The following is a 23,741-nucleotide window of genomic DNA, read 5'->3' as shown; positions in this document are numbered from 1 at the left end:
ACTCATTTAATAACTCACCCATTTCCTCTGGCATAGATTTCCTCCCTTGCCCTTGAGTGGGCCAACCCTTTCCCTGGCTACCCTCTTGCTCTGTATATATGTATAAAAAGCCTTGGGATTTTCCTTAATCCTGCTGGTCAATGCTTTTTCATGACCTCTTTTAGCCCTCCTTACTTAAGTTTCTTTCTACTTTTCTTGTATTATGTTTTGTGAAAAATCTGGTTTACAACTCAAAATGAAGTTATATTATACAGAGGGTTTTTTTCTTGGAAGCAAAATTATCCTTGCTGTGAACCCTCTCCATCTGGTTGGAACTGAGTGAGTGACCAGTTAAAACAGATCTGAGAAGTTGATGCAGCACGCTCAATGGATATTGCTGTTTCAAATTTTAACATGGGCTTCTGGGCAAACAACTCTGCCTCCCACACAAAACCAGGGAGGGAGGCTAATGAACATTTACTAATCATGATTCTACTGTGACACTGGGCTCAACATTTCAACTTCAGCCCGGGTGGGGAAGCTGCTATGGTTTTCTCACAAGGTAAAGGCTTTATCGAGAAGGATTGAGAAGCTAAACAGGCCCAAGGTCAGTTGGTTTCTACTTTCCTTTGATAGACCAGAAGGAGAAATGAAATGCTTCTTTTGCCCTTGAAAGTAAGGTTTAGGTTCCTGCTTCCCTGAACTCCAGCCACTCACCACAAAACACCCTTCCTCAAAGTTACCTCCATGCTGCCAAGTGACCCTATATTGTCGAGGCTGGCAGCTATCTCTCACCCAATTCCTGACTATACTGAGCTGACTGGTGGCCTGCTAATGGGACCCAGTGAATAAAAGTAGGTGGGAATCTAACTAAAGACACCATTTTCCTCACGGAAATCTGGCAGCAGTTAAAACATCAACAATGTTCAGGAATTTCAAATGGCTGAATGGTTGATCAACACATAGACTGGTTCTCAGGAACTGTGTCTGAATGTTCACTATTTAAACAGTTTCAATCATTGCTTACCTGTTTTCCACATACAGACTGTCCTGGGAACATGTGGACTGTAAAGAAAAATGGGAAATTTCAACATATAACTAGATGGATATCCTTGAATTCCAGCTGAAACTGTCCAAGTTTATTTATTAATCGCAAGTAGGGCTTACATTGCAATGAAGTTACTGTGAAATTCCCCTAATTGCCACACTCTGCTACCTGTTCAGGTCAATGCACTTAACCAACGTGTCTTTCAGAATGTGGGAGGAAACCTATGCACACATGGGGAGAATGTGTAAACTCCACACAGACAGTGACCCAAGCCGGGAATCGAACCCGGGTCCCTGGCGCTGTGAATCAGCAGTGCTAATCATTGTGCCACCGTGCCATGCAGCTCAGTGGCATTTTGTAGACCCTACAAGCTGATACCTCTACTAGTCTAGATAGGGAAGCTGTAATCCATGAAGCACCATTAGAGAAAGACAATTGTTTGACAGCTTGAGGGCACCACTCCACATCAAATGTGGCATAAGGAGACAGGCCTCCAGGAATCAGCACAGCAAATACCAGGATTGAATTTGTGCTGTTGATATCTTTCTGCGTAACACTCTAGCCATTGAGCTAACTGACCTAACTGAACCCCAGCACTCCAATCTATAAACCACATGGATTCAAATTCCTGTCTCAATAAATGTCAAATTTATTGGATCATTTTATGGCAAATCACACCCCTTCTTGTCAATAGACCAGACAAATGGACCGGATCATTGAACTATGTAAAAAGTCTTGACGACACCAGGTTTAAGTCTAACCGATTTATTTAATAGTAAACTCACAAGCTTGGAGACTCAGGTGAATGGAGACTCTCCATTCACCTGACGAAGAGTTTAACCTCGAAAGCTTGTGAGTTTACTATCGGTTGGACTTAAACCTGGTGTTGTCAAGACTTTTTACCGTGTTTACCCCAGTCCAACGCCGGTATATCCACATCATTGAACTATATCAGTGTGATTGAGATAGGAGATATTTGTGGCCAGGCTGGAATAACATACCCTCCCATAAAAAATGAAGCAAGATAATCGCCATTGGAAAGGGAAAGAATGCAGTTTGTAAAAGATTCACCATAAGGACGCGTTTTAAACGAATATTAGAATATTTTTCTTGCTAGCTTTGCTGAATCAGATGATGTTCATTGCTGCATAAAAATACTGATCTTTAAGGTTATTATACTGAACAGGGTGAAGATGTTTAATTGACATACGTAGCTGATTGTGATGAACCTAGGTTGATGACAGCCTTTGCTAACATTTATTTAGGCCCCAGACATAGTTGGGTTCAAAACTTCACATACATGAGCATTCATCAAAAGTTCATTACCTTTCATTTCAAGCTAAAAATATCAAAAATACTGAAATCAACTGATCAAAGTGTCGTTAACAAGCATAACTTTTCGCAACTGATTTTCAAAATGTCAAGATTCAAGTAATAAATATTGTGAGAATACAAACCATTGGATTGAATAAGTGCTAAAATAAAAACAGAAAATGTTGGACATACTCTGCATGTTAGGCAGCATCTGCGGAGAGAGAAACAGAGTTAACGTTTCAGGTCAATGACCCTTCAAAGGTGCTGCCTGACCTGCTGAGAATACAGCCTTCTGGGTTTTAGCTCAGATTTCCAGTATCTGCAGTATTTTGCTTTTGTAAAAACAAATGCTAACCTCATTCGTAAGGCAAATTTTGCAAAGCTCTGCTCCTGATACATGATTCACATGTCTCCGTTGAACATAGAATAAAGCAGCAAGAAAATTACGTCACAGGAATGGGCCCTTTGGCCCTCCAAGCCTGTAGCGACCAGGCTGCCAATCTAATTTGTAACCCCCCCCCCCCCCCCCCCCCCCGCTACCCTTCTGGGGACCATATGCCTCTATTCCCATCCCATTCACATAGCTGTAGAGATGCCACTTAAAGGTCACTATTGTATCTGCATCCATGACCTCCCCGACAGCGAGTTCCAGGCACCCTCCCTGTGCAAATAAACATGCCTCGTTCATCCCTTTTAAACCTTGCCCCTCATGTGACTTAATAGGATTGAGGGTTATAGGTAAGCCTTGTAGGTAGGGATATGTTCGGCGCAACTTGTGGGCTGAAGGGCCTGTTTGTGCTGTAGTTTTTCTACGTTCTTTCTATGATGGAGGAGCTGCACTAAGCGAGAACGAGAATCCGGGAATCGGAATCAGATATGCCTGATTCCACATGTTCCCAACTTTTCAGACGAATGCTGAGAAAAATCAGGATTACTGGATATTGGGTGCGTTGCATTGTTCCTCTGTGTCGGGAACCTTGCCTTGCAGAACTTACATTTACAACAGGAGCTCAACAGGCAGATCAAAATCTATTTCAAGTTAACTACACTTCTTCAATGAATTCGTCACGCTGCTCTTACAAGAGGAACGAGAAGTTTTCCAAACAGAATCTGACTACACATGGTGGTGTCTGCAACTTGCTTTAACCAGTTGCTACATTGTACAAATTTCTTGTATTCAGTAATATCGGAATACAGACACGAAATAGAAGGGAGAAAGGAGAGAAAAGTGCAGTGGGAATGAGTCTCAGTAACATACAAGATAAGTCAAAATAATGCAGCAACTAAATATAAGTGAAGATTCATGTGACAGAAGTTATTTATCTATGTATTTAGTTGTTTAGTTTAATTTCAATATTGCAACAAATTTAGTCCTTGGGGTTTGGTAGGGATAGTGATCAATTTTCAAAGTTGGAAAGGTGCGTGGTTCCTGATAATCAGTAAAGCCAGTGCATTGACTAAGCCATAGAGACCAGAAGCTCCAGTTTTGATTTCTGTTGCATGTTCAGTCAGCTATAATGGCAGAAGAGGCATTATGATTAGCCTCAGTGCCCTTGAAAAAGGGAGAGGCGATAAAAAGGGAGATAAAGAGGGGGGCGGTTTAGAACGGAGTTGAGGAGGAACCTCTTCACTCAAAGGGTGGTGAATCTCTGGAATTCTCTGCCCGTTGAAGTGGTGGAGGCTACCTCGCTAAATATTTTTAAGATGCGGGTTGATAGGTTTTTGATAAGAGAGGGGATTAAGGGTTATGGGGAGAGGGTGGGAATGTGGAACTGAGACACGACAGATCAGCCATGATCTTATTGAATGGCGGGGCAGGCTCGAAGGGCTAGATGGCCTACTCCTGCTCCTATTTCTTATGTTCTTATGTTCTTATGAAATCAGACAGGATTCCTGCCTCCAGTCAGGCTCCTACTGTAAAGCACCCCTGGATGTCACTGGAGGACAAAATCAAACTTGGAGATGATGATGCTCCTTCTGGTCCAGTGACCTGCCAACACCTACTGTCTAACTTCACACGATGAACTGTCACTTGAGTGAGACACTCTGCAACTTTACTCCAGCAGAAGTCAGTGCAAGCAGAAAGGGATGAAGCAAATTTCCAAAAAAAAAATAAAGATAATCACAATAAATATTTAATCCCCTCAGATGATGAACCTCCCATTTTGGTTGCCAAATAATTTACAGGAATGAGAAAAAAAAAATCTAAATGTTGAAAAAACAGTATGATTGTAAACATCTGAAAATAGGAAAGACTAGCAGCTGGTTTAATGTCTAAACTTGAAGCTTTAGACATTAATCTCTCTTTTCACGTACTGATAGGTCTGCTGCATGTGCCCAATCTTCCCCCTCTTTATTTTAAATATATCCTAAAGTACCTCAATTTCAAGACTAGCTTTGGGAGACAAACTTATAAATTTGGCAACAGAAAATGAACAAATCTGGGGTTAGACTGAAATGTGTACGAAGAATATTATACAAATAAGCTCCAATTTTCTTATTTGCAACCAAGAAAAATTTGTTTTGATTTTTCAATAGAAACTCTTTGGCCATTCAAACTGTTACACGGATTTATAATTAAGCTAATTCCCTTGATTTGACTTATTATTTTCCATCAGTTTAACATTTGTTAATGGTTTTGTATGTTGAAACATATTAACTGATGATGATAAATGGCTTTAGTATATAACCAAAAACATTTTTACGTGACTTCTTTGTTATGACGGTCTAGTACAAATCGTATCCGTTGTCCACTTTAAAATCAAATTAGACTAATTTAATTTAAATCAAACCCGTTAACCTCCAACCCCAACTATTTACTGAACACTTCTCAACTACTTTTACGATGCCAAGGATTTACCAAGCCTCTCCTGGTGGGCTCTCTGGTGGCAGAGGCTGCTCGCCATTAGCCACCAGCAGGATCTTCCAGACCCGCCGAAGTCAATGGCCATTTGCACTGCTTTATGACTGTGTCACTTCTGGTGGGACTGGAAGATCCCACTAGCAGGAAGGGCCAGTAAATCTGAATTTTGAATTTTATAATGCACAAATGGAATGTGCAATATAGAAAGTTATTTACGGCCTATTTATTTGGTGTATTAGCCACATTTACTTCCTCTAATTATGACTTTAGCCTGTCTACTGCCCCGTTTACACTACAGCTGTAAATATGAAACAATTTTGAATTTACAGCTGTTTTGGTTCGAGAATTAAATGATAGCAATTTATTTACCCTGGTATAAAATCTCTCACCCTCCGGCACTGGTTTAAATCCAGCGCAGATGCAAAGGATCCAAATCAGTCTGGTATGAGCAGTCTGACTCAAATCTCTGCCGAATTTTTCTCCTGCCCAATTAACCAGCACATCCCTCAGACAGGTCATTTGATTTAATCCTGTTCAGACACATGTACTGGTTCTGAGTGCAAACGCTTAGGGAGGCCAAATTCAGTTCAGATCCATAAATCCGAACTCAGTTTGATATCCCCGTGTAAATGGGGTACGAGGCTAGCAGAGAAATTACTTACATCTTCAGCAAAAATTCTCTCTCTTACTCGTTGATAGTCCTCTTCTCTCTCCTCAATTGATTTACTTCTTCTATCATCTCTAAATGGATGAATCCTATTTTGCTGCAAGATAAACATTTCCTGAAAGGATATGAAATACTGTTCGTTTACACATAAACCTATTTAAAATCCCATCCAATTGAACTGAGGTTTGAGCAGATTAGTTAAAGTACACACATTACTGCCGTCATATGTATGTATAATAGGTTAACTGGCTGAGCGGATTAAAAATTGAACAGCTTTTGCTGCCGGATATAATCAGGAAAAGTTTTATTCTCAAGCTTCACGCAGTGTTACATACCTGATTGTCTTCTTTATCCATACTAGAATTATCTCTTTTTAAAATAAATCTCTTCTGGGAGTCGTCATTTTTCTCATCTTTTATGTGCTCGCAGAATCTTTGTTCTGGTCTGTTGGCATATATAGAAACACAGAAATACAATCAAACCCGCTTTTAGAGGTCACAGATGTTTACATTGTAGATACAGGCCCTTCAGCCCAACTTCTCCATGCCACCCAGTTTTTCCACTAAGCCAGTCCAAATTGCCCACATTTGACCCATATCCCTCTGTAATCCCATCTAACTGTTTCTGCAAAGTGATTCACTGACATTTAGAAAAAAAGTCCTGCCATTGAAATGTGAAGTCCAGAATTACTGGATTGTTGGTCCATCTAACTATTCAATCATTGTGTATTGTAGAAATATACTTGCTATTGAATTTTCTTAAATTTTTATTCATGGGATGTGGGAATCACTGGTTAGGCCAGCATTTATTGCCCATCCTTAATTGCCTTGATAAGGTGATTGTGTGCTGCCCTTTTAAGAACATAAGAACAACAAACCCTCGATGTTGCGCCGACCAGTGGAACCAATCTAATGACCCTCTAACCTAAACTATTCCAATATTATCCATATGCCTATCCACTGACCATTTGAATACCATTAAAGTTGGCGAGTCCACAACTGCTGCAGGCAGGGCATTCCACGCCCTGACTACCCTCCGAGTAAAGAACCTACCTTTGACATCCGTCCTATAACTACCACCCCTCAATTTAAAGCTATGTCCCCTCGTGTTAGCCATCACCATCCGAGGAAAAAGGCTCTCACTGTCTACCCTATCTAATCCTCTGATCATCTTGTATGCCTCAATTAGGTCACCTCTTCACCTGATTCTCTCTAACAAAAGTAACCTCAAGTCCCTCAGCCTTTCCTCATAAGACCTTCCCACCATACCAGGCAACATCCTGGTAAACCTCCTCTGCACCCTTTCCAATGCTTCCACATCTTTCTTATAATGCGGCGACCAGAGTGGTGGCAGCAGTGGAGGTTGGCTGCACAGTGGCCCTTACTTATCCTAAATCCTATTTAGCAAGGACACTGTTGCTGTGACAGTTCAAAGCCTGCCATTCGACAGATGGGGTCCATCACAACTAGCTAGTCAGTGACTTGTCACGTTTCCCAGTCTTTGATCTGGGGGATTTCCGCTGTTAGATCTTACTCAGGAATGGTGCTCCACAAGGGACATCGAAATAGAAGACTAGGTGGGCTGAACAGATCATCAGAGAGTGGCAAGCGAGATACAACATAGATGGCTTCAACCAGCTTGTGGGCTTTGTTAGCGGGCAGATGTGTGGCAGAGTGATGTTTGCAAGGGCAGGAAGCCAGGGGCGGGGTGCTGAGTGGAGAGTTCCAGTTATGATACACGTTGTTGAATAATCCCACGGGAGGGCTCTGCATAGGCTGTTGTGCTGGACTGGGTGTGATGGAATCATGTGTAAATGAACAGTTAAAGAGATTTACCTAGTACAAAAGATCATTATTGAACGATAATCACTGACAAGAATAAGTAATATACTTACATTCTAGTATTGCTAGTTTTGTTGATTATAACGGATTTTCCAGTTTGATCTACATTGTGATCCATTCCAAAGTAAGCTGCTACTCTGTGTACCAACATTCGATGATATGATGACATTGGAGGAAATTTCTTATAGTGATTGCTAGGAGAGAAAAAACAAAGTTAACTCCTCCGATGAAGCAAATTTATTGAACAGGCATTCAATAAAGTGGTGCACAAAAGGATATTGCACAAGATAAAGGTGCATGGTGTTGTGGGTGATGTATTAATATGGATAGAGGGTTGTTAACTAACAGAAAACAAAGAGTGGGGATAAATGGGCGTTTTTCTGGTTGGCGATCAGTGACTAGTGGTGTATCTCAGGGATTAGTGTCAGGACCGTTTACAATTTACAAAAATGATTTGGAGTTGGTGGACCAAGTTTGATAGGTCAAAGTTCGCAGATGACAATAAGATGAGGGACAGAGCAAAGTATGCAGAGGATACTGAAAGCCTGCAGGGGGAGCTCTGCAGTGGGGAGGGGGGGGAGGCAAGTGGAGTGCTCTGCAAGGTGGGTACGCAAGGAGGGGTGATTGGCAAAAGAGAAGTGAAGGAGTGACTGTGCAGAGAGACCTGGTGGAGGATGGTCCCTGATGCCCCAATGCCGGTGCCCCATGTTGCCAAGGGAAGCTTACAAGGTGGGGCGGGGGTGGGGAGTGGTCTTCTAGTGCACTAGGAGATTGGGACACCCTGTGCAATGGTGCCCAAGAGCTCTGGAATCAGCTTCACAGGCAAGCTCAGGCAACACGGTGCGAATCAAACTCTGTCAAAAACGCGAAAGAGTGTGGTCAGATTTAATTGCCAAATGTGCCACCAAAAAAGTCTAAAACATACCTGTTTCCAGACTTCTTTACACTTTTCTCCCATATGATCGTGCCCTAGAACTTTGGCAGAAGAGCCACACTAACTGTGAAAAACACCAAAGTTGTGGTGGGCACGTAGCAAAAATTCACTCTCACTATTTTCACTCGAATAGGAATTTTAGATGTAGTGATGTAGAGCAAACATTCATGCTTATTAAAATGGTGGTGTAGATATTTAACAGGTCTCCAAATAACTGGTGTTAATGAAGATAAGTTCTTTCAATTAAGAGGGGGGTATAAATTACCCACAATAAGTCCTGGCACCTTCTGTGAAACCTCTGTCAGAGACTTTTAAAAACGTGTTCTTCTGTGCTACACAGCTGGCCTGGATGATAAAAGTGGGGGTATTCACCAGACTCAGGGAAGCTGCAGCATTCAGGGCAACACTGGTGAACTGTAGCCATCCAGCTCTTTCAGCATCTTCACTCAGGATAGGCTGAACGATGGCAACTGTGGGAAAGCCCAAGAGCTCAAGCCCCAAGCATCAAAAAGAGAAATAGGTGTCTGGCAGGCAGCACAGCTAAAACTGTGTCGTTATGGTATTAGAACCCATGTGTGCAGATACATGGATTTGGGCCAGTGTCTGTGGGAGTTTGCGCATTCTCCCCGTGCTTGCGTGGGTTTTCTCTGGGTGCTCCGGTTTCCTCCCACACCCCAAAGATGTGCTCTTAGGCTGATTGGTGTAACAAATTGTCCCTAAATTAGTCTCCCCTCAATCTGGTTTCCAATGTGGAATGCCATAAGCGTAGACAAGGGTCATGGGTGGAAGAGGGAACTCAATGTTAAAATGGCGGGGCGGGCTTGTTGGGCCGAAGGGCCTGTTTCCTGTGCTGTGTTGTTCTTTGTTTGTTCTCAATCAGAGTTTAAACCCATAATAACACATTATGACAGTGAATTCAATGCATCTGTTTATTTTGGAGCCAGGAAAAATTGTCTTGAAAGCGGCTGAATGATTGTAAAATCCCTATATGTTCACTAACGATCTCCAGGGAAAGGAATCTGTGGCCACATCTGGCCTGGACTGTAGTTCACACCATATTGTTGACTCTTAATAATCTGTCAAATAGCTACTCAGAACCAGTCAGGTCCTGACTTCACTACAGCCTTGATCCAAACATGGACTAAAGAGCTGAACTCAAGATAAGAGTGACTATCCTTGATGTTAAAGCCACATTCAACTGCGTGTGGCATCAAGGAGCCCTAAGAAAACTGAAGTCAACGGGAATGGAAGGAGGAGGGGGAACTCTCCATTGGTCAAAATCATACCTACCGCAAATGAAAATGGTAGTTGTTCAAGATTAATCGTATCAGTCCTGGGATATTGCTACAGGAGTTTCGCAGGGTAGTGTCCAACCACCTTCAGCTGCTTCATCAATGACCTTCACTCCATCATAAGGTCAGAAGTGAGGACTTCCATGGATGAGTTTTCAATGTTCAGCACCATTCATGACTGTCCAGATACTGACACAGCTTTCACAAAGAGTCATCCAGACTCAAAGCATTGGCTCTATTCTCTCTCCCAGATCTGCTGAGAGCATTTTCTGTTTTGTCCCCAGATGCTGCAGGAAGACTGGCACAATATTTAGGTTTGGGCTAATAATAAGTGGTAAGTAATATTTGTGCCATGCAATGACCATCTCCACGCAAGAGAATCTAACAATCTCCCCTTGACTTTCAGTGGCATTACCCCATTAACAGCATCCTGGGACATTACCATTGAACAGCAACTGAACTAGGCCAGCAATATAAATACTGTGGTTCCTAGAGCTGGTCAGAAGCTGGGAATCCTATGGAGAGTAACTCATCTCCTGACTCCTCAAGTCCTCCGACAAGGCACAAGTCAGGAGTGTGATGGAATATTGCGTGGGTGAGCGCAGCTCCGACAATACTCAAGAAGCTTAACACCATCCAGGACAAAGCAGCTGCAGTTGGTTGGCACTCCATCCATCAGAAAGTATGTCCACTTTCTCCCTCCACCACCAACACAAAGTGATAGCAGTGTGTACCAGCTATTAGATGGACAGCAACAACTCACCAAGGTTCCTTCAATAGCACCTTCAAAACCTATGGCCTCTACTACCTAGAAGGACAAGGGCAGCTGATATATGGAAACAACTCTACTTCCAAGCTCCACTCCAAGTCATACACCATCCTGACTTGGAATTGTATCACCATTCCTTCACTGTTGCTGGGTCACTATCCTGGAACTGCCTTTCCAACAGCATTGGAAGTGTTCTTGTGACATATGGACTGCAGCAGTTCAAAACTTCTTCACTCAAAGGGTGGTGGATCTCTGGAATTCTCTACCATTCAAGTGGTGGAGGCTACCTCGTTGAACATATTTAAGTCACGGGTCGATAGATTTCTGATAGACAGGGGAATTAAGGATTATGGGAAGAAAGTGGAACTGATCCACTTCAGATCAGCCATGGTCTTATTGAATGGCGGGGCAGGCTCGAAGGGCTAGATTGCCTACTCCTGTTCCTATTTCTTATGTTCTTAAAAGGGCAGCACACAACCACCTTATTGAGGCAATTAAGGATGGGCAATAAATGCTGGCCTAACCAGTGATTCCCACATCCCATGAATAAAAATTTTAAAAAATTCAATAGCAAGTATATTTCTACAATACACAATGATTAAACAGTTAGATGGACCAACAATCCAGGCACTATAGGAGGATGAAATTTAGGTCATCTCAGCCATGTTAACTCTGTAAATTTTCGCTAAGACCAAGGTCCAATGTTGAAGATGTGTCCAACAGATGAGTTAAAATACAATCTAATTTGGTTCTCCTCATAGAACCATATTCATCAGTCAATATTCTAAAGTTATTTAATACCATCCATTGGCAAGTTCCGTTCTATGAGATGTAAGCAAAATGGCTGAACAAGGTAGCCATTTAGGAATATGAGTGAAGAGGCAAGTAACCAAGAAACAACATGAATAATTTTTCTCCTGGCGGTTCTGAGGGGTAGGAGGACAGGAAGTGAAATGCCAGGGAATTAACTCGGTGTCCCAGCCCAGATTGGAATTTTATCAGCTCCTTGGCAACAGGCTGGCAGGTGGGAAAGCTGTCAAATTAGTGTCAGGAGGTACTGGGTGTGTACCTGACATCTTCCCACCAGGATGTCATTTTGTCAGTGACCATAAGATGTAGGAGCAGAAGTAGACCATTCAGGCAATTGAATATTCTCTGCCAGTCAATGAAATCATGACTGACCTGATGTGATTCTCCTCAGCTCCACATTCCCCTTATCCCCATAACCCCTGATTCTTTTACTGATTAAACTCTGTCAATCTCAGCCTCAACCATACTTATTGCAGTATTCCACAGATTCACAGTCGTCTGAGAGAAGAAAGTCCTCCTCATCCTCATCTTCAGTGGGTGACTCCTTACTCTGAGATGATGTCTTCTGGTCCTAGACTGTCCGACAAGGGGAAACAACTTCTTAGCATCCACCCTGTCAAGACCCCAAGAATCCTATATGTTTCAATAAGGTCACCTCTTATTCTTCTAAACTCCTCTGAGTACAGGCCCAACCTACTCAACCTCTCCTCGAGGGAAAATCCCTCCATAACATGGATCAACCTTCTCAACCCTTTCTGGACTGCCTCAAGTGCCAATATAATTTTCCTTAAATAATGAGACCAAAACTGTTCAGTATTCCAGGTGTAGTCTAACTAGTGCCTTGTATTGTTTTAGCAAAACTTTCCTACTTTTATACTCCATTGAAATAATGGCCATCATTCCATTTGCCTTCCCAATCACCTGCTGAACTTGCATGCTAGTTTTTTTTGTGATTTATGCATGAGGACACTTGTTAGAGTTAAGTATTGATGTCACTGGGGTGCTTCAGAGGCTCCTGCTTTTAGTTTCAGTTCATACTCTGAACAGGTAAGAATAAACCTGTGTTGTTTGAATCTATGTGTGCAAACAACATCTTTGTACTTTTGTTTAAAACGCACAGCACTAACATAGTTAGGAGATTACAGAAAGAAAACTGGTGATGAGTCAGAATTTTGTTTTGTCTAGAACATCGAGAAATGATCCTAAGAGAAAAGATAATTATGCATCCTCACATTTCAGGCAGTATCTGGCATATTTGAAAAGAAAGGATGCTTTGTAGTATAGCTGGGGCTGTTTGAGAAAGTAAATACATCAAGTCAATGGTCTCCAGGGTTAAAAGGGGCATCCTCAGAAGACAGTAAAAAAAAATACACTGAGCAGTCTCGGGTCATTGGTGCCTGCATGAGAAATGACAGGTTATATAGGATCCATAGGTCCTTTCGATCAGGAAAATGAATCATGGAGTTCCTACGCAGAGCATTTTCAGTGCCTTGCACAAGCAAATAAAATTGTAGATGAGTTACTTGTATCAGCTTTTCTCAGTACAATAGGAAGTAAAACATTCAATTGGCTCAGTTGCTTACTTCATCCAGCAAAGCTGGGAATCAAAACATTCAATGACTTGACAAAGATCCTTGAAAAGCATTACGCTCCAAAACATGGTAGAATGGTTCAGGCTCCACCGAAAAAATCAAGTGGAAGATTAAAGCATTGTTCAGTTTGCGGCAACCTTTAAAAATATGGTGAGTTTGGTGAGACAGCAGAAGATATTCTTCAAGATTATCTTGTTTGTGGACTCCAAAATGAGGCAATCCGAAGAAGATTTCTTAAAGAACATGCTTTGACTTTCAAGATAGTAGTAGAAATGGCAGTGTCACTGAACTGACTGCTGAAGAGGCTTCACCATTTGGTGCAGGAGTGAAGTTGGGAATTACTCATAAGAAGTCAAAACAGCAACAAGCATGTCACAAATGTGCCAAAATGGCCCATTCAAGGAGTGAATGCTGGAGCAAGGTTACTCAATGCAAGAATTGTAGCAAAATGGGTCACATTCCAGAAGCTTATCAGGCTAGACCAGCCTACCCTGAGAAGAATATTCAGTAGGAGAATCTGGGTACCTTTAAGAAGAAGAAGAAGAAGTTGCACTCTACAGAAAGAGAAAATAATTATGACGGTGAAGAATAAATTGTCCGGAAATATGAAGAACTCCAACTGAACATCTTATGAAGCACACAGATGATGGATTATTCTGAAGTTAAGTGGATAATCTATTAAGATGGAGGTTGATACTGATACTGTGAATCTTTAATTCCTGAAACTGCAGACCACCAGAAGTTGAAACATCTTCCTTTAAAACAAGCTGATGTGATTTTAAGGACATTTACAGCAGAGACCTTGCTATTAAAAGGTTATATCATGATCAATGCATAATTGAGTGGACAAGCAATGGAATCCATGTGGTATTGATAATTTTCCAGTTCTTTTTGGAAGAATATGGTAGGGAAAGATAAAGCTTCACTGGAGTGCTGTCAATTCATAGGCTGATGCTGAAACAGAAGTACAGCATTTTTTGGATAAAGAATGTCTTCGAAGAGGCACTTGGACAAATGAAGGGCATTCAGGTGAAACTCAAGGTAAAGCCTAGTACTCAACCAAAACGTCTCAAAGCAAGAGTAGTTTCATATGAAATTCATCCCAAGGTCAAAGAAAAATTAGTAAGACTTGTTAACACTGCTGTGTTACAGCCTGTTACAATGAGTGACTGGGCTATCCCAATTGTGCCGGTGATGAAATGAGATGGTTCGGGGCAGCATCGTAGCACAGTGGTTAGCACTGCTGCCTCATAGGGCCAGGGACATGGGTTCAATTCCTGGCTTGGGTCACTGCCTATGCGAAGTCTGCATGTTCTCCCTGTGCCTGTGTGGGTTTCCTCCTGGTGCTCTGATTTCCTCTCATAATCTGAAAAATGTGCTGGTTAGGCGCATTGGCCATGCTAAATTCTCCCTCATTGGACCTGAACAGGCAGCGACGGAGTGTGGCAACTAGGGAACCTTCACTGTCCATTGCAGTGTTAATATAAGCCTACTTGTGACACTAATAAATAAACGTTAAAACTGTATTGTGTGCAGATCAGTAACCACTTCCTTTTCTTGAAGACTTCTTTGCTGGATTATCAAGTGGGCAGAAATTCAGCAAGACTGATCTTTCACAAGTATATTTACAGATGAATGTAGCTGTTGAATCACAATCATTGCTTACTATTGTTACTCAAAGTTTTTTTTGTATTAAAAGAAACAAATTTTGGAATAACACCTGTACCAGCCCCATTCTAAAGATAAATGGATCAGATTATAAGTGATCTCTCTGGTGTACAATGCTACCTGAATGATATTCTAATTACAGGGTGCAGTGGACAAGAACACTTGAATAATTTAGAAGTGACATTGGAATGTCTTCAACCATATGGTCCGCGTATCAAGAAATAAAATGTGACATTTTGAAGAAACCAGTCCAATATTTAGGTCACATTACTGAGAGTAAAGGCCTACATTAAGCCTAAAAAAGATGGAAGGTTTCTTAGAAGCACTGCTTCTGATGAATGTGACACAACTGAGGTCCTTTCTGGGAATTGTAAATTATTAAGGCAAATCTGTTTCTAACTTAGCTAAATTATTAAGGTCATTGCATAATTTACTATGTGTGAATCAGTCCTAGGAATGGACAATGGACTGTGAGAAAGCATACAAGGATGCCAAAAATGTTTTGTAGAATTCTGAAATATTGTTTCATTTTGATCCAAAGTTACTCTTACTGCTTGCTTATGGAGTTTCACCTTACGAAGTAAGGGCAATGTTTTCACATATTATGCCTTCAGGAGAAGAATGACTAATGGTTTTTGCTTTGTATTCCTTGACTAGTGCTGAATGTAACCATGCTCAGCTGGAAAAAGCAGCGCTGAGTGTAAATTTTTGTTATTACGGTTTCATCATTATTTATGTGGTTGCATTTCACATTATTGTCTGATTATCGTCACTTTACTATTTTTGGGCCATATACAGGTATATCGTTGTTAGCTGCTAGCTAATTGCAAAGATGGTCACTGATCCAATCTGCATACTCCCACGATATAAAGTATCAGAGGGCTGTACTATTCTTGATCCATTATCACACTTATCTTTACCCATTGAGTAGATGCCACCAACTCATTTTTTTTAATATTCCTTATTTTTCGCTAGTTGATTATTTGCCTGTGACAGCTTCTCGAGTTCAGAAGTATTTTGTGATGGGGGAGGTGATGGTGATGGAGATGGTATTAAAAGGAACAATAGCTGGAATAAATCATATAAATCTTGATTTGAAACCATGGGCCCCGATTCTCCCATCGCGACCCGCAACTTTTTTGGCGGGTCCAGTCGGGAGAATCGCATGTCAGCTATTTCACGGGATTCATGTACGCGTCTTCCAGAGCTGGAGAACAGTCACAGTCGAGACTTTTTGGCCTTGGAGGGAGTGCAGAGGAGGTTTACTAGGCTGATTCTGGAGTTGAGGGGGTTGAACTATGAGGAGAGGCTGAATAAACTAGGCTTGTACTCGTTAGAGTTTAGAAGAATGAGGGAAGATCTCATTGAGACGTATAGATGTTGAATGGGATGGATAGGATAGAGGTGGAGAGACTCTTCCTGCTCAGAAAGGACAGTAGGACTAGAGGGCACAGCCTCAGGATAAAGGGGGGGCGGTTTAGAACGGAGTTGAGGAGGAACTTCTTCATTCAAAGGGTGGTGAATCTCTGGAATTCTCTGCCCATTGAAGTGGTGGAGGCTGCCTCGCTAAATATTTTTAAGACGCGGGTTGATAGGTTTTTGATAAGAGAGGGGATTAAGGGTTATGGGGAGAGGGCGGGAATGTGGAACTGAGCCACGACAGATCAGCCATGATCTTATTGAATGGCGGGGCAGGCTCGAAGGGCTAGATGGCCTACTCCTGCTCCTATTTCTTATGTTCTTATGAGACCGCACTGGAAACTGGCGGGAAGAGAAGTAAATCATTTGAATCTTTTTTTTAAATACATCTTAAATATATTTTGCATGTGATTATCAGGCTCGGCAGGGAACTTCCCAGGTCCGATAGCATCTCCCATCCCGCTAGGAGTACTTCATTCCGGCAGGGAGGACCTCCCCACATTTGGGGAACTAGTGGGATACTCCGTTGGAATGGTGGGGAGGCAATCAGGGCCCCCTGGGAGGTCGGTTGGGTGGGGGGGGGGAGCATGGGCATCTTGGCAGTACCAGTCTGTGCCCCCAGCACTGCCCAAGGGGCAAAGTGCCCATGCCCAGAGGGCACCTCGGTACTGCCCACTGGGAATGGGGCAGTGCTAAAGGCGTGGGGCTTAGGGGGCGATTGATGGGATTGGGAGATCTCGCTGCCACTCTGCATGGGGATCGGTCTGGGCTGGAGGGAGGCCAGCAATCAGGGCGAGCTTGGGGGGGTGGGTGGGTGGGGGGGAGCGCCACTGCTGCGGGGGGGTGGGTAGGCTGGACATCGGGGTGCTCAGGGCCGGTCTGGGAAGTGTTGTGGGGGCTGGCCTCAGCGAATGAGACTGACAGATCGGAGCCACTGCTCATGCGCAGAGTTCCAGAACTGTCAAACTCTGGCGCGAATAGACGCCATCCCCTTGGATTTTTATGATTGTGACCTCTGCAGTGCACAGAGTGGGGCAATTCAGGTCTGAAGCCACACTGAAAAAACAGTTGTGATCTAGAACAACTTTCCCACCAATTCAGCATTCTTGGGAGAACCAGTCTCCATATGTGTCAAAAAAGCTCGAGTTGACCATCCAGTGAGTGTCTACCGTGGGGAATCCAAGTGATCATTCCTCCTAGTCTGTGTGGAAGGGTTCTTGAACAAGTACACAAAAGACATCCTATTATGGTCCAGATGAAGGAATTTTTGGTTGGCTGGTCTGGATGCTCAGATTGAAGATAAAAGTAGGACAGGGTCAATCCTGTGCATGAATAAGAAATACACTACTATTGTCTCCTCAACACCTTAGCCATCACATTGCTATTGCAATGATCGCATGTAGATTTTGCTGATCTGCTTGATGGTTACATATTCTTAGTCATAATTGATGCACAATCAAAGTGGCCAGAAGTTATCACTGCAACTGAACAAACCACTGAAAAACTTGGTGATTTTTTTTACAAGATTTGGTAAACCAAAACAGTTTGCTGGCAATAATGGCTCGTAGTTTACTTCATAGCAGTTGGAGCATTATCTCAAAGTAAATGCTATTCAGCATATAAAATTCACACCTCATCATCCATCAACCAAAGGATTAGCTACAATCATTGAAACAGCCTTTAAATTCAAAAGTACAAGGTTCATTATCACATTGCCTCAATAGCTTTTTGGCACCTTATAGAAACACTACTCATGCAATTACCCAAAGCTCATCTTCATTATTCCTCTGAAAGAGAAAGTTGGGAACTATGATTTGTTATTACCTCCAGAAATGTCTGAGATTTTAGAGCATCAACAACAATTTTAGCTGCTAGACAAGAAGTGAGGGAAAAGCAGTGCTCATTTCAACAAGGAGATCGAGTGTTAATGCATATTTATGCCATAGGTGAGAAATAGCTACAAGCCATAGTTTTAGCAAAAATAGGGCCAATTTTTTATATAGCTCAAACCGAAGCTGAACTAGTTTGGCAACATCACCCTCAACTCAAAATGATTTCTCAGAATCATCTTCAGAGGTACCAACTTCTTTACTCCCTAGTGCTGTGAATACAGAAGACTTATTTGAACCTGAGTTGCCTGATGCTTGTGTCTATGCTACTACACCATATAAAAAATATGCAGAATATGTGGGCGGCACAGTAGCACAGTGGTTAGCACTGCTGCTTCACAGCTCCAGGGTCCTGAGTTCGATTCCTGGCACGGGCCACAGTCTGTGTGGAGTTTGCACATTCTCCTCGTGTCTGCGTGGGTTTCCTCTGGGTACTCCAGTTTCCTCCAAAGATGTGCGGGTTAGGTTGATTGGCCACGCTAAGAAATTGTCCCTTAGTGTCCAGGGATGCATATGTTAGAGGGATTAGTGCGTATAATATGTAGAGATATGGGGGTAGGGCCTGGGGGAGATTGTGTTCAGTGCAGACTCGATGGGCCGAAGGGCTCTTTCTGCACTGTAGGGTTCTATGATTCTAATTTGTTTCAAGAGAAGAAGTGTCTACTGAAGTTCCAAATCATACTTCCAGTGTCAAGGACATTCAAATTTGAAAATGTCACACACAACAAAAGAGGAAAAGATCTTATTTATCTATTTATTTATTAGTACCACAAGTAGGCTTTCATTAACATGCAATGAAGTTACTGTGAAAGTCCCCTAGTGCCACACTCTGGTGTTTGGGTACACTGAGAATTTAGCGTGGCCAATACACCTAACCTGCATGTCCTTCGGACTATGGGTGGAAACCGGAGCACCTGGAGGAAACCCATGCAGACACGGGGAGAACATGCAGACTCTGTACAGTCAGTGACCTAAGCCAGGGATCTAACCCAGGTCCCTGGCACTGTGAGGCAGCGGTGCTAACCACTGTGTCACCCAAAAGATGTCATTCTGATTGATTGTTCTTTACTGACTGTGTATAATGATTAATGATGCATTGAAATGTGTCTAGACTGTTATTGAACATATGTATACCATCGTAATAATACACCACCATGATCACAGAAGCAGGGGAGGGATGTTATATATTTAAGTAGTTGTATGATTGCTTTAAGAGCAGGTCACATGATTTGATGGTGATATCATTCAGGATGTTTCAAAGGCTCCTGCTTTTAGTTTTAGTTTGTTCTTTGTACAGGCAAAAGCTTCCAGAAAAAATCTGTATTGTTAGTTTTAATCTATGTGTGCGAAACATGTCTTCTTTTTGCTTAAAACTCAATCGCAAATATAGTTAGGACAGTACAATGTCCACAGCCCTCTGTGTTGCAACTTTCTGCAGTCCTTCTCCATTTAAATAATATTGAATTTCTTTATTCTTTCTAAGAGTGCTAAACTTTTCTACATTATATTCAATTTGTCTGGTTTTACCAACTTCACTTAACTTGTCTATATCCCTCTTTAATTCTTTGTCATCTTCACCACTTGCCTTCCCATCAATTTTTGTGTAGTTTGCCAGCAAGGCAATCATCCATTCACTTCCCCCGTTCAAGACATTAATATCTGTTGCAAATAATTATGGCCGCAGCACTGATCCTTGTGGCACTCCACTAGTTATAGGTTGCCATCTGAAAATGCTCCTCTTATTCTAACTCTCTGTTTTCTATCAATTACCAATTCTCTATCCATATTAGTACACTACCCGTGACACTGTGGGCTTTTGGGTGAGATTCTCCAGCCTCCCCTCAGAGTATTTTTCAATGGCAGGAGGATGCATGCTGTTTGCTGGTGGTGGGATTCTCTGGTTCCAGTGCTGTCAATGTGAATTCCCATTGAAGCCATTCCATCTAACCCACAGCAAGGGGTGTGCTACTGGTGGAACCAGAGAATCCCACTTGTGCGAACAGCTAGAAAAAAGGCCATCATATAGCATTTTGTGTGGCAATTTAAGGTGCTGGGGAGTAGGTACAGAGGAGATATCAGGGGTAAGTTTTTAACTCAGAGGGTGGTGGGTGAGTGGAATCAGCTGCCGTTGGTGGTGATGGAGGCAAATTCGATAGGATTTAAGAGACTTCTGGATGAGTACATGGGACTTAATAGAATTGAGGGTTATAGGTAAGCCTAGTAGGTAGCGATACGATTGGCGCAACTTGTGGGCCGAAGGGCCTGTTTGTGCTGTAGTTTTTCTATGTTTTTATGTTCTAACTTATCAAATGCTTTTGGAAATCCAAGTACATTACATCTATTGGCTTTCCTTTATCTATATTATTCATTAGCACTTCAAAGAAATTTGTCAGGCATGATTTCCCATTCATGAAGCCATGTTGACTCTGCTTGATTGTATTATGCATTTCTAAATGCTTTGCTATTACAGACTGTATAATGAACTCTGACATTTTCCCAATGACAAAGATTAATTACTTGATTTTTGCCTTCCTCCCACTTTGAAAGATGGAGGGAGACAAAACATTGACAGTTTTCCAATCCTCTGGAACTATGCCAGCAGTTATGGATTTTTGCAAAATTAAAGTTTATTTATTAGTGTCACAAGTAGGCTTATATTAACATTGCAATGAAGTTAGTGTGAAGATCCCCAAGTCGCCACACTCCAGCGCCTGTTTGAGTACACTGGGGGAGAATTTAGGATGGTCAATGCACCTAACCAGCACATCTTTCAGACTGTGGGAGGAAACTGGAGCACTGAGAGGAAATCTACGCAGACACAAGAATAACATGCAGACTTGCACAGACAGTAACCCAAGCTGGAAATCGAACCCGAGTCATTATAGACTGGGAAAATAAGAGTACAAAAGACAAGGATGAATTCATGAAATGTATGCATGAAAATACTCTTGCTGATTCCCAAAAAGAAAAAGAGTATTTGTGATCCATATCTAAAACATGAAATGGAGCATGGTTCAGCAAGGAAACATTTTGGAAACAGTGATCACAATATCGTCACATTTAGAAATCATAGATAGAGACAAAATCCAATCAAACATTGATATATTCCACTAGAGATGGGTATTTCATAAACTGGTTGGGGCTGAATGTCCTGTTTCAGTGTTGTACGTCCTATGTAATTTTAGAGCAATGAAAGTTGATCTAGCCCACGTAGATTGGAACGCAGGTTAAACAGTAAGTAATAGGTGGCCTTTGAAGAACAGATAGTTTGGGCTAAAACTAGAGGCTTTCCCAGGACTGTTAAGGAAGGCCATTTTAAAGAAAACATTTTGGGAGATTAAAATGCCACAGAAGAAGAAAGTTTACAATAAACCTTCTACACACCAGACAAAGGAACAGCTTTTCCAAAAGCTTGTGGGTTTACTATCAAATAAACAGGTTGGACTTTAACCTGGTGTTGTGTGACTTCTTACTAGGCTTATAATACAGCAGAGAACAAGCTGAATACAAAAGTTTGGAGGAGAAATTAAAATAGAATCGAAGAGATTGTATAAGAATAGGTTAGCAAGTAAATCTTTCATAAACCCATTTACAGTAAAAGGTGAGTCAAAGGAAAAATGGGGCTGATTAAGAACCAAAGGAGAAATCTTCTTGTGAAAGCTGAGGTAAGATATGAATACTTTGCATCTGTCTTCACTAACGAAGAGGATTCTGCCAATATCACAGTATAAAGGAGGAGGTAGTAGAAAGATTGTACATAAACAAAAGAGATCCTTAAAATATCGGCAGAGCCCAAAGCAGAAAAGACATCTTTCTTGGTTTGTCTGCTATCTTCTGCTGCTTAGGGAGCTCGGTGAAGATTTGTCAAATGTTATATTTCTGTTCAAAACTACAAGGCTATCATCAATGGTAGGGAAACAGAGGCAACTATCCAAGACAAAATTAATGGGCAATTGGAAAAATATGGGTTAGTAAATGACAGCAAGCATTGATTTGTTAATGGTAAGTTATGTTTGGCTAAGTTGATCGAGTGTTTTGATGAAGCAATGGGAAGTATTCATCAAAATGGTGCAATTGATAATGTGCATACGGACTTTGTAAAGGTATTTGATAAAATGCCAAATAATTTTTTTGGTGAAAGTGAAGCCTGTGGGCTTATAGGGACAATAGCAGCTTGAAAGCAGGGAGCAGAAGTGATTTTTTTTTCAGGCTTAAGGATATTATATTGCAGTGTCCACTGGGAGTTGATATTCCATAAATGAGTTGGTTAAATAAGACTTAACTTCAACATTTGCATATTACGCAAAACTCAGATATGCAGCAAACAAGTGAGCAGGGAGAAGTGAATGGGCGAGCGAACTGATCAAAAATACTGCAGATGAAAGTTTATACGGAGAATTGTAAAGTAATAAATTTTGAGAGGAAAAATGAGAGGCAATATAAACAAATGAATGGTATAATTTTAAAGGTGATACAGGGACAGAAAGGCATTGGGTGTACGTACAGAAGCCTTTGAAGATGGTAGAAAAGTAGTTAAAAAGTCATACAAAGAGATCTGTGCTCAATTGAGCCACAAAGAGACTCACCCTTCCTGGTGCTAACTGACACATAAGTGCCCATTAATGGACATCTACAGGCATTCATACTGCTTTTTCACAATGGCTATTTGAGGTTGGTATGACACCAGCAAATTGGCAGGTAGCACCACTCGGGCTTCAGGTGGGAAAGGAGTGGGGGTGATGGAGTTTCCTTTACGGGATCCCTAATGCAATTGGAGGTTGCCCTCACTCAAGCTGCCTCGTCCTGCCCAACCCCTGCAATTGCCCTCACCAAGGCCTGCCAGTCTGGCCACTGCAGCACTTCCCATCACCCTGCTCCCCTTCCCTCCACCCCACTATCCAGCAATGACCAGTGATGGCGATCTTATAGAGACGTATAAGATAATGAAGGGGATGGGTAGGGTAGAGGTAGAGAGATTCTTCCCGCTTAGAAAGGATAGCAGGACTAGAGGGCACAGCCTCAAGATAAGTGGAGGGGGGGGGGTTCAGTTTAGAACAGAGTTGAGGAGGAACTTCTTCACTCAAAGGGTGGTGAATCTCTGGAATTCTCTGCCCGTTGAAGTGGTGGAGGCTACCTCGCTAAATATATTTAAGTCACGGGTAGATAGGTTTCTGATAGACAAGGGAATTAAGGGTTATGGGGAGAAAGCGGGAAAGTGGAACTGATCCACTTCAGATCAGCCATGATCTTATTGAATGGCGGGGCAGGCTCGAAGGGCTAGATGGCCTACTCCTGCTCTTATTTCTTATGACCGATTTTGGATATTGAAAGCAGTCCCAGTGGTAGCAACTTTGGCAGCATCTGATTGGCTGGCAGCTCTGGGAGGCAGAATTATAGAATCATAGAACCCTACAGTGCAGGAAAAGGCCCTTCGGCCCATCGAGTCTTCACTGACCACAATCCCACCCAGGCCCCACCCTCATATCCCTACATTTTATACCCACTAACCCCTCTAACCTACGCATCCCTGGACACTAAGGACCAATTTCTTAGCATGGCCAATCAACCTAACCGGCACATCTTTGGACTGTGGGAGGAAACCGGAGTACCCGGAGGAAACCCACACAGGCACGAGGAGAATGTGCAAACTGCACAC

General features: G+C 42.1%; 1 protein-coding gene across 8 annotated transcripts in view; it reads right to left on the bottom strand.

Moving 5' to 3' along the window:
• Positions 1 to 23,741, bottom strand: part of LOC145346443 (cAMP-regulated phosphoprotein 21-like) — a 374,167-nt gene that overhangs the window by 92,068 nt on the left and 258,358 nt on the right. For 4 of the 8 annotated variants that reach the window (XM_080193684.1, XM_080193683.1, XM_080193682.1 and 1 more), the window contains 4 exons: positions 7,766 to 7,906; positions 6,207 to 6,315; positions 5,867 to 5,986; positions 1,007 to 1,044 (listed from right to left, as the gene is read on the bottom strand). In XM_080193684.1, the coding sequence (XP_080049810.1) occupies positions 1,007 to 1,044; positions 5,867 to 5,986; positions 6,207 to 6,315; positions 7,766 to 7,906 (408 nt within the window). The remainder of the gene's footprint in view (positions 1 to 1,006; positions 1,045 to 5,866; positions 5,987 to 6,206; positions 6,316 to 7,765; positions 7,907 to 23,741) is intronic. The other 4 variants (XM_080193686.1, XM_080193687.1, XM_080193688.1 and 1 more) reach the window with 2 other exon arrangements.

Source organism: Carcharhinus amblyrhynchos, chromosome 8 (genome assembly GCF_965287045.1).
Source record: "Carcharhinus amblyrhynchos chromosome 8, sCarAmb.v2.hapA, whole genome shotgun sequence".
Lineage (NCBI taxonomy): Eukaryota > Metazoa > Chordata > Chondrichthyes > Carcharhiniformes > Carcharhinidae > Carcharhinus > Carcharhinus amblyrhynchos.
This window is presented reverse-complemented; position numbering and strand designations above follow the sequence as displayed.